General features: G+C 39.8%; 1 protein-coding gene across 1 annotated transcript; it reads left to right on the top strand.

Annotated features, from left to right (window-relative positions):
• The first annotated feature begins 478 nt into the window (after positions 1-478).
• Positions 479-10,900, top strand: LOC146000161 (1,5-anhydro-D-fructose reductase-like). Its single transcript, XM_083137502.1, has 7 exons — positions 479-550; positions 4,737-4,910; positions 5,385-5,588; positions 7,182-7,420; positions 8,196-8,346; positions 8,574-8,674; positions 10,428-10,900. Exons 1-7 carry the CDS (start codon positions 479-481, stop codon positions 10,456-10,458), a joined length of 972 nt encoding a protein of 323 aa, XP_082993628.1. The 3' UTR covers positions 10,459-10,900.
• Positions 10,901-11,855: the final 955 nt, after the last annotated feature.

The raw sequence follows: 11,855 nt of genomic DNA, 5'->3' as shown, positions 1-11,855 counted from the left end.
TCCGGGTGACCTTCGCTACTCTGTGCAGAGAGAGAACTTCCGTATTTGCTACCTACTCGCCGCTTGAGTGGTCAAAAGATCTTACAAAGCAAAGGATGACGCGCAGTGGCTAAAATAGCCTCTTGTTACTGCGCAGCTGGGCTTGGTCAGGATTCACCCGCAAAGATACAGTTCATGAACTCTAAGACATTTTGGCGCATATGATAGTCCTGATTTGAAGCACGAAACGGAACACAATGAAAGCACTAAAGCAAGAATATCTCTCTGGTGACATCATATTCCCATTTATTGGCACTAATTTAAAATAAAAGTTAGGCGTTTTCGCACAACTGTATTCTTATCGATAGAAAATAAAATGATAAAAGTGAATGAGTGTAGGCAGATACATTCCATAGCACATTCTCACAGGCGCACTGCTAATTGGGCTCTTAAATATGTTACGTGCTGTGTTCGTAGCTGTTATTTGTTTCAGCCATTGATGGAGGAAGAAAAGTCTCTTGTACTAAATAACGGACTGAGAATTCCCATTATTGGATTGGGAACAGCTAAGGTAAGTTTCTCTCTTTTAATTATACCGATATCATTTGTCTGAACAATCTACGACGCGCGTGCGCCTGTGTTGGTGGTAAAACTTCAATTTTTAGCAGTTTAAGAATATTAACATTTTAATATTTAAGCAATAAAATACTCGTATTTCTTTCAAACACCTCGAACGTAAATTTGAGTTTGCTGTATGTAATTCTATTGACCACAACCATATTATTTTTACCATAAATTTTGTTACAGTTAGACTTTGTTTTTTAAAACATTAAAACATGACAATGTTTATTTCTACCTCTAGTTAATTATTGCATCAATATTACTGATGCACTGGCTAATAGTTTATACAGAGCATTCCCTGACATTCGCTACGAGACTCGGCGGCAAGCTGCCCGGCATCAGTACTTGTCTTTCCCGGTGATCGGGGTCCGCAACAGCCGCTAGAGTCGGCTATTAAAATTAGTTTTTATATTTTGTACTAACCTTGACTACAGAAGGTGTTGAAAATAATGTCCCTCTGCTGCAACACATTCCTGGTATCTCCGAAGGAAATTGGCATTTACACGTGCAAGTTCGTCTACTGTAATTCTCCCGATTAAGAATTTTAGCGGTTCTAAATGCTGTGGTTTTTGAAACACCCGTTTCTTGTGAGAGGCGGCGAAGAGATTTCCGAGGAGACTGTTCTAACTTTTGTCCTATCTCATAGAGTTTTTCCTCAGTAAGTATACGTGGGTTTTTCTTTCCACTTTTATTCAGAACTGACCCTGTTACTATAAACTTTTTTACGAGGTTTAATATTGTGGTCCTATGTGGAACGGGAACACCAGGGGAAATTTCGTTGCAAAACGTCGTCGCACTTCTCCACAATTCCTCTTTCCGAAGTAACACTCGACAAGGTAAATCCTTTGTTGTAATTTAAACTTTGTGGTGCCATATTAAGCCACGATCTTCAATCTTCAACACACGGACACGACACAACACGATGTCACGGTATCTAGTGACATGTGAAACGCAGTTCGATATAAATTATTTTTGTTTATTGATTCATTGTATGTTCAAATATAAAAGTGTGAGGTTTGATTTTATTTTGTGGATAAATTTGTATCCGAGCCAGACGTCGGGAGTTGGGAGACGGGTTTTTCCTGAGTGACAGCCGAACTGTCATTGCGGCTTAGAACATGAAATATTTGCACCAACACGGAGAAAAGGAAGGATTATTTTCGTCGGGACCGGGCTAGGAGTCGCAGCAGATGGGCGAACCCATTTTTCACGGATGACCATGAAAATCAGCTGGAGCCCAAGCCTGCAAGGATCGAAGACGCGCCGGTGACCGCGTTTCAAGACAATGGACAGAGGTCATTTCCATCTCCTCGGAAACCGACGCCAAGCCACTTTAGCGTGCTTCTCAACGGACAAATTCGAAAGTGATATAAAAACAAGAGTACTACGAGTCCAGACACAGTTTTTACCCTGATTTCATAGAGAGAGCATCTCCGCACTACACTCTCGCGTGATTATTGTTTTGCGTCCGTGGACTTCGTTTTCTTACGTACCGTGAGCGAATTGCAGATAGAGAGTTACCAGTGTGCGCCTTATTCTGGTGAAGCATTACGCGGTGATTTGTTTTTGTCAAGCGTGGACTACATAATAATGGGCGGCTAAAGGAGATAGAGAAGGGAGTCCGTCGACTTCCCTGACTCCTGCAACGATGCATCGCCATCATCCGGTGAAGCCAGCCAGCCAGCGCCAAAGACGACGCCAAAGCTAGTCACTGCCCAAAGCCCGAAGGACGTGTCCAGTTCGACGTTCCAACCGAAGCCCGTTACCAAAGAGAGAGAGAGAGAGAGAGAGAGAGAGAGAGAGAGAGAGAGAGAGAGAAGGACGACTCCAGATCGACGTCCAATCGAAGCCCGTTACCAGAGAGAAATTATTCCAGATCGACGTCCAATTGATGACCGACACTAGAGAGATTCCGGGCCGGCGCGTGACCACGTACACCCGACGCTAGTGACAAGAGGGACGCCCGAAGTGCTAAGGAGGTGCAAGTACACCATATCGTCGCAATCATCCTTCGTCGCGATCGACCTCGGAGAACAATTTCGCCACAAAGGAACCGTGTGCAAGTCCCGCGTCCAGGAGAGATGAATGACCACGCAATGTAGCAGAGTCCGGTAGAGTATTCTTCAGATGGTCTATGTCCATGTAAACGTGCATTGTTAGTATCAACACCGTACTGTTAACGCCGAAGTCTCACGTATTTGCAAAGTGACTCAGGAAACCCCAAACCTAACTTCCGTGTCTGATAGTTTTTTGGTATTGTTATAAAAAAGGGTCATTTCATGTTCAGATGTTATAATTTAATTGTATGTATTCAGAGTTAGAAGCTCCATTTCATTACTTTAATATTTAGTGTAAATTGTCAAAGTGTGCTCCATTTTTGTGTAACCGACCGCCCGTCGCGCCATTTAATTTGTCAATACTTGACTGATGAGTCCTTTTTAATTGTGGAAAGCGTAATTTATTTTGCAAGGTCGTGCGCTTGAAGTAGTATTATTATTGCATAGTGGTTTTTGATGTAATTTTTGCTCGCGCTGACGATTGATTTGTGTATTCCGGCAGCTGGAGCCGATTAAGTTTTGCATCACTATGTAATGGTGTAGTGGTTCTCATTGGACGAGAGAGGCTTATGTGTATTACCCCCGTCCGAGAAACTTGTTAAATGTCGTGCTTACGACTGGATGCATACGTTCATTCGAACGAAAGATTTAACCACGCTGACCCAATTGTCTTAGATAACCGCTTTCCGAGGGCTGGCACATAAATTAATTTAAAAGAGCACAGGAGCTGGCAGACAAATACCCTAAATTCACATAAAGGTTTAAAACTAAAAAGGAATGATATGTTAATGAGATCCATGAGTTGTATCTATACTTCACATGTAAAAATACCTCAGATGTGTGAAAGAGAGAGAGAGAGTGAATGAGTGAGAGATTGAGGAGGCTATGTAAACAGTTGTTGATTGCAATATTTTTTGTTGTTACAATATATATTCACTTTTTACTGTTCGTCGGTGTTGTTATTTGATGTATTTCAGGTATCTGATATTATGCTATTAGTGAGTTATGATTGTTCGAATCTACATATCCAAGGTAAACAAAACAGTGTAACATTTCAAGGTAGTTATCTCCGCCTCGCAATAGTACGACAATAAACGACCGTCTCAGTACCGAACTTGAAAACCTGGACCGTAAGAGTCACGACCGGTCTCCCGTATACATAACGACGTTTGGCCCCGTGCCGGGGTTTGACTGACACGTCATTTCGGGGACTGTGAGGATTATACTGGCGTCAGTCTGCAACGTCAACAGAAAGGGAAACAGAGCGAAGGCAGGGAGAGCGAAAGGAACAGACTGTAGCGTGCGACTGTTCACCGTTCACCTGGACCCCGTTTACCGGGAAAGACAAGCTCTGATGCCGGGCCGCTTGCCACCGAGTCTCGTAGCGAATGTCAGGGAATGCTTTGCAAACTTTATGATTTGCAAAATAATAAAAATAATAAAAGGTAAAATATGAGTATTGAAGACTGAATGACAAGATGTAAATGTTGGAAAAAGCAACTGCACTGTGTAATTCAATGAATATTCCATTCACATGCATTGATTCGATGGTAAATGTTGCGGAATTCAACAGTGAATTGTAAAAAAAGTGACCCTTTGTTTTGGAAGTTTTCCACTCTTTTGTTTGCTCGAAAATTATCCAAAGTAGAATGGGTGTGTCAGTATTGAGGCTAACATCCTTCTTCGAACGGTACAAAAACATAACAGAACTAGTTTATGCCAGTGAAGTAACGGAACAGATTTATTTGACAGTAACAAATATTATTATAAAAAAAAATATATAACATATCGAAGAACTGAAATCTCTACGCCACTGACTAAAGTTGAGGCTGTGAAGTGGTAGCACACCGACGAAAAATATAACAAACAACTATCAGATATTCTACTGAAATGTAGTTTCCAGGGTTGTGTTACACGTATACAGGTTGAGTATACCACACACCAACGCTTGAATATTGATTTCTGTGGCTAAAGATATGTAATACTAAACCGGTAATTCTGGGTTCGTATTAGGAGCCTATAGCCATGACCAATGATGACAAAACGCATTTGCTGTTCCTTTACCTTGCACTTTTTCAGATCGGTGAAAATGACGTGGTTGTGGAAGCGGTCGTGGCGGCTTTGGAGACCGGATACAGGCACATAGACACGGCTTACATGCACGAAAACGAAGAAGCAGTCGGCGAAGGAATTAGGAAGTGGCTGGATTCAAACCCAGAACGTTCCAGAGAAGAAATCTTTGTAACAACCAAGGTGAGCGCCCAGAATAGTAAAATCACTGAGTCCAGTGTGACCTATCTGAAATCAAATGAAAAAATAAGAATCATCGAAAGATCCCGATTTGACAATTTGATTACACACACACAACTCTTACCGAGTTTCATTCAAGGTACATATCTGACCTGAGAAACTTCAGAATAGTGAACTTAAGTCTCTTAGCTCTACCTAGAGTAGGATTTTATCTTCGGCAATAGCCACAGTGAAGGGCGCGCCTAACACAAACACAGTCCTGCTTTCCCAACTGCCGCCGACCTCCGTGGCAGAGTGATTAGCACAGCAAGCTACTACACCAGGGGTCCCGGGTTTAAATTTTGACCTGGGCATAGTTTTTCTTTGTGAGTGTCCCTTCGTCATATAACCACTCATCCTTATTTTCGCGATTAGCCAAAAGTGGCAGACATGCAAGTAAAATAAATCATATTAATTTATTATTAATTCATTTTTCAGCTGCCAATGATAGGAATGAGACAAGACCTCGTAGAGAAGTTCTTGAAGCTTTCCCTGGATAGACTGAAGCTAGACTATGTCGACCTCTACCTCATCCATTGCCCCATGGGTCTCAGGTACAAAGATGAAAACACCCTGGTGCCACTCACCGATGATGGAATGGCAGATATTGACACCGAGACAGACCTGGAATCCGTGTGGAGGGTGAGTGTCAATTTTTTATCTTCTGCTTATCGCCAGATGTAAAATGTACACCTAAGATCAATGCTTGGGCATTGGTAATCTATGTGAGTATGACCTCATCATTTTCATCCAATCACCATTCATCTTCACCGTCGGAGTAATTGATTTCAAGGATGATTTATTTGCTTGGACGTAACATGTTTTGTTGTGTTTGAAACTTGCACACTGGGAAAACGTGCAATGCAGAGAATAATCTGATAATCGTGTAAACAGTCCTTATTACACGAGAAAGTAACAGTAACTCGTTACTTTAATTTTAAGTAAGGTACTCAACTCTGAAGTAAGTCTTGAAGCTTTCCTGGCGACGTGAAGTGGAGATGAGAGGTGAAGATGAGAAGTGAAGTTAGCTCTCGAATGGAAATCCTTCCAGAAGTCACCTGGTTGATAGCCCTAGAGAATCTATTCATTATTCAACTCTGTCAGGTCCTTGTATGCATCCACAGATTTATTTTGAAGGAATGGTGACAAGATAATTGCGGTAACATGAGTATTTTAAATCAGAGCAGTGTTTTAGAGAGAAGGTTGTTGGTCGTATTGGGAAAATTAGTGAAATGAAAATGTCTCTCATAGTGCTAATTTCTCGTGCTCACTTGAGACTGAAAATAGGGTGTTCAGAAATGAAATTCTAGGAGGCCGTTAAAAAGAAGTGCGCACAAACGTGACACAAATTTATTATGGTCAAAATACCTACATCAAGCTACTTCCAGATGTAGTCACCCCCTTTGTTAATGCACTTGTCTGACACCATATAAGCGCAGTGTATGCTTGTCTACAGATTGGATGGGTGCTCTGTCGGTTCTCGCTTGTGTGTTACTTTTGTCTGAAATCTTCCTTAGGGAGCAACGGTTAATGAAATAAGGGCGAAAGGTAAAAACAAATTGGCGACCATTTTCCAAGATGGCGGCCGCAGCACAGCTTCGGCTTTAAGGGACCTTTAATGTCTTCATCAGCACAGGCGTAACTTGGCTGAGGAAAGGGGATACTGCACTCCTCCCAATTTTTAGGTTTTTAAAATTTACAAATTAAGGGTACTTTTGCTAATCTCATGGGACGCGAGGAGCAAAGTAATAAAGAGTAATATATGAAATTTCGCAAATGTAACAGTTATTTAGGAAATAGTCCTGGACGCTACTCTTATGTGATGGGCAAACTTTTGGAATCTGCCACCTTCTCTCCACCTTCAAAGTTAGTTCTCAAGTTATGCCCATGCTCATTAGGAAGGCAAATACAACTGCATATTGTGCTCAATGAAACAACTGCGACACGAGCGGTGCAAATGGAAACTCAACTCGTGAATTGAAAACAATAGACGGTCGATTTTTACAAGTGCATACAAAGAAACCTGCTTCTCGGTCTGACTAGTATCTTAACAATTGTGGTGATTATATAGAAAGCAGCTTATGGTGTAAGGATTATGACCATAATAAATTTGTGATGAATGTATACGTCCTTATTTCTTAAACCTGCCCGAACTTTCTGAATAGCCCTCGTAGAAATGACAGGGGAACTCAAATTATTTGTGGTCACTTTCCTAAATGCATCTCCTTGACGCAGGCAATGGAGCATGAAGTCGACGAAGGGCGGGCGAAGGCGATTGGGCTGTCCAACTGCAACAACAGGCAAATCAAGAGGATATCGGAGACGTCGAGAATCAAACCAGCGAACCTTCAGATGGAGCTCCACGTGTACATGCAGCACAAAGGACACGTGTCGCCGAGGAACGAGTGTGATTCGATCACCATTACATCCTACGCCCCTCTGGGGTCTCCTGAAATAGCTTCACTCGATCATAAGTGAGTGATTCCCATTTTACACACACACACACACACACACACACACACACACACACACACACACACACACACACACACACCACACACACCACCCCCCACACACAGGGTGATTCAAAAGTCCCAGGACCCCTTTTTTTCTCTGAAACGGATGCGCTAATGGCAGATCCAACTTCAACCTGGGTACATCGGGGCATGTGTGTGTGAGGGTTCTTCCGAGAAATGGCCGCCATCTTAAAGTCCGCCATATTGGATCGAGGTCAAACTTTTCAAATGGCAAGGGAAGCCATGTGGAGTATCAAAACACATTAGAATATTCCAAGAAATGCAATTCTGTAATTAGATTTGTGATAGATAGCTGTAACGGTACAAATGTTACACAGTTTAAAGTGGGATCCGAACCAGGAATCCTTGGAAAATGTAGTGTTTACTGTATTGCTGCTGTTGTTGTTATTATTATTATTTATATGTTATGGCTAGTGCTCTTTGACAAGGTGCAGGCTGGCTGTTCATTGCACAAATAAAACATTTTTATTGCTATTATTAAAATTTGTGAATATTGATCTCAAGTATTCGGATTTGAAAAATGATTCAAATGGATCACAATCAGATCAAACAACACAGCGAGATAATTATTAATATCCTAAATGTTTTAACTTAATTACTTTCCGGCATACATAAATCGCATTCAAAATACAACAAATGGATATCTTCGAAAAGTGATATGACTATGACTGTGTGTGAATTAGCTAGTAATTCTTTTTTCTTTTTATTGAAGTAATTCTCTATTGGAAGATTCTACGGTCGGAGAAATTGCAAAGGAATGTGGGAAGACTCCCACCCAGATACTACTACGTCACCTCATCCAGAGCAATATAATTGTTATCCCAAAGAGCAGGAGTTCCGACAGGATAAAGGAAATCTTTCAGGTTAGGTCTCTATTCTCATCGCAACCTTGTTTATCTTAAATACGTATAGGAATTTTCAGTTGCATACTGTTGATCCGGAGAAATTATATATTAGAACTATCTACATTTTTAATGTACTTTACTGTACTTCACTTTATGGTTAAGACACCAGTTAAATATCCTCAACGATACTACATTGTACCCTACAAAAATGACCATGGCATAACAAGTGATTTTGTCCTTTACAGATCTTCGACTTCAAACTGACCAATAATCAGATGATGGAATTGAACAAACTGGACAAAGGCTCACGTGGAAGGGTGTTTGACTTTAAAAAAGATTTCAAGGGGTAAGTTTAATCTGCTCATTAAAGTAATGTCAATTGGCCGGGGTTTAATGATTGAATTGATTTATCGTACTTAGCTTTTCTGCCACTTTTGGTTAATCGTGAACATGAGGATGAATGATAATGATATGGATGAAGGGACAAACGCATAAGGACGACACAAGACGAATCCCACAGGGTTGTGAGTCCAGATGCCAGAGCCTCGCTAGTCTGCAAAATGAAGATCAGGGTTTACTATGTGGCAGGGAGGTTGGCATACAATATTTTAGAGTTCACAGAAGGCAGTCCATTTAATTGCATCCAACTATAGAGCGTCTCAACCTTAAAAGTCAGTCAGTATGGAAGTAAATGGAGGACTTCCCTCTCTCTTTAATACATGCGTTTTGCCAATAGCTCTGTCCTTCTCTACCACCGCTTCGTTGCGAGATGTTACAAAATTTACAAAATGTAAAAGTAAAAAATTTGAAACAGTGAAATCATTATCCTGTAGATTTTTTTATGCTATATTTACTGACGACATTATATAACCTGTCACAAATTCATGTGATCTGAAATTCATGTGATCTGAATTTTTCATAATTATGCAATTTTGCAAAACGCTTAATTTTTTTCTAGTAAACACTTCAAAAGCCATAAATATCAAACCGCTTGAACAACTTCGCCAGTTTTTTTTCTACGGGATCTATGATGTTTGTAGATATGATATTCTTCGCCTGAGTGAATTAATTTGCTTACGAGGAGAGTTATATATATATATATATATATATATATATAGTAGTGTAATTGATGCTATAGCTGGGACGAGAAAGTATGAGCCCCCCTCAGGCAGATTTGGCTACACTTAAAACAAGCTCAAGATGTGCATATGAGCTTATTGCTCAAGTGAGGTACTCTGTCTAATCCAAGATTTTTGTAAAAATGCCCTCGGGAATTTCCCGTGAAAGTATGAGCATTGCATATTTTGTATAAATCATCAGACCGTAACACGAAAAGGTTGGTTAGCGAGAAAGTTTTCGATATACCTAGGTACATGCAGACCAAGCGAGAAAAGTGTTGGCCATTGTTTGAAGTTATTTTTAGAATCCATTGTTACTCCACAGCACCGCTATTTATTCCGCAATCGTAGTTTGTTTATGCGGGCTGTCTCGCGTATCAAATTCATTGCGCGCCGCCAAGGTTACAATTCAGTTGCAGGCAGGTGCCCCGGTTCATAGGAAGTGCAGTGTGCTTTATTTTCCGTAACAAATGTATCTTAATGTTTGTTTTTGCATTTATTTAATTCTGTTTATGTAAAGGATACAACATTCAACGAAAGAAGTAACAATAGTTGCGGCGTGTATTACACATATAATGCAAATGTAAAATGGTAAATAGTTACGTCGAAATATAAACATTTACATGCAAATCTTGAGGTAACTATCTTTTTTTTCTTTCCAAAAGGCATCAAATACATAGATTTTGATGATTTCCTATACGATATTAAGAAAGTAAATTTGTCGCAATCATTAGCGATTAACAGCGACTCGATGCGACTCCGTTTGTTGAGCTGGCAACGCCGCGCTCCATTTAACCCATACTGACTTTTAAGGTTGAGACGCTCTGTAGTCCCGCTGTGGGGCGCGTTGTAGTGTCTCCACTATCCGTGAAAATATTGAATTTTTACACACACACAAACACTTAATAAGGAGGGGGATTCTTTGGGCCATACGGTGAGAGAATCAAGTTCGAAGTAACTCAATGATATTTTTTTTTACAGCTGTGAGGAACATCCAGAATATCCGTTTTGAATGCGCGAGAGACGACAACACCAAAGGAAAGTCCCGATGGAGTGATAATCGGAGAAGAAAACACAGCTATCCACACTGGTACATGAGCTTACGGCATACGAGGCGCACCTATTCTCATGCTGAAGCCTAAAATGCAAAGTGGGTCTAGTAGAGTGTCTCAAACTTTATGAAAAATACACAAAAAGTACAAAAACATTAGCTATCAAAGGACGCAAACCGAACCACAGCATTGAGGTTCTTTTCTCTTTTTCAAATTACCAGAAAAAAGTGCTTCTGAATGATACGATAAACTTCATTTCAGTTATAATACATATTAGTAATGTATAGAACTCGGATTTTTAGGTTCTAAAAAGTGTGCTTTTAGGTACCTAAAATAGGATCTAAAAATCCTAAAATAGGTTCTAAAAACCCTAAAATAGGCTCTAAAAATCCTAAAATAGGTTCTAAAACCCCTAAAATAGGCTCTAAAAATCCTAAAATAGGTTCTAAAAACCCTAAAATAGGTTGTAAAAATCCTAAAATAGGATCTCAAAACCCTAAAATAGGTTCTAAAAATCCTAAAATAGGTTCTTAAAACCCTAAAATAGGCTCTAAAAATCCTAAAATAGGTTCTTAAAACCCTAAAATAGGTTCTAAAAATCCTAAAATAGATTCTTAAAACCCTAAAATAGGTTCTAAAAATCCTAAAATAGGTTCTTAAAACCCTAAAATAGGCTCTAAAAATCCTAAAATAGGTTCTCAAAACCCTAAAATAGGTTCTAAAAATACTAAAATAGGTCCTAAAAATTTTACGTTAAGCTCGAAAAATCCCGAAGTATGTTAAAAAAAAGTTAAAATAGTTCAAAATTCCTGAAAAATGCTGATTAGGTATAGTTACCGCGAATGAAAATGGGACACCTATATCCTGAAATACGCCTTATCTTGTATAACGTTATGTGTGTTGCCTAACCCTACGGCTATTAAAATCCACTCTTCGCCGTATAGTTAGGCAACAATCTTTTTTCATGTTATCCACAGTCAAACTCCGCAATTTTGTCTGTGAGGATCATCGTAGATGTTGAAAATATTCTTTCAACATAAACATAGCCAGTGGTGCAAACTTCAATGTTGAAATGTTAGTTTGCAAGGTGTGAATGCCACAAAGCACCGAAGTGACGTGAAAGTGAGAAAGACCACACATATCAGAAGTTTGCACTTTGGATTGTACAGGTAACAGTGGCACCAGACATTTTGCTTTGTTTAGAGCTTTGAAAAATCACCATGGATTTGGAGGAAGGGAAATCGATAGAGAGTACGTTTCATACACGTTCGTCATTGAATTTTTTCGTGACTAAACAAAGCAAATACCTCTGTGTGACATAAAAATCCTGTAAAACCTTTACAAATATATAAAAACC

The sequence above is a fragment of the Lepisma saccharinum genome, chromosome 16 (genome assembly GCF_977018435.1).
Source record: "Lepisma saccharinum chromosome 16, izLepSacc3.1, whole genome shotgun sequence".
Classification (NCBI taxonomy): Eukaryota; Metazoa; Arthropoda; class Insecta; order Zygentoma; family Lepismatidae; genus Lepisma; species Lepisma saccharinum.
Note: the sequence above shows the minus strand (reverse complement) of the source record. Positions and strands in the feature narration are given on the sequence as shown.

What these genes read in the sequence shown, in the direction of transcription:
- LOC146000161 (XM_083137502.1), top strand. Translation starts at nt 479, where the DNA reads ATGGAGGAAGAAAAGTCTCTTGTACTAAATAACGGACTGAGAATTCCC. An exon ending in ACCTGGAATCCGTGTGGAGG is followed by an intron (nt 5,589 to 7,181) that starts GTGAGTGTCAAT and finishes TCCTTGACGCAG; the next exon opens with GCAATGGAGCATGAAGTCGA. An exon ending in GGATAAAGGAAATCTTTCAG is followed by an intron (nt 8,347 to 8,573) that starts GTTAGGTCTCTA and finishes TGTCCTTTACAG; the next exon opens with ATCTTCGACTTCAAACTGAC.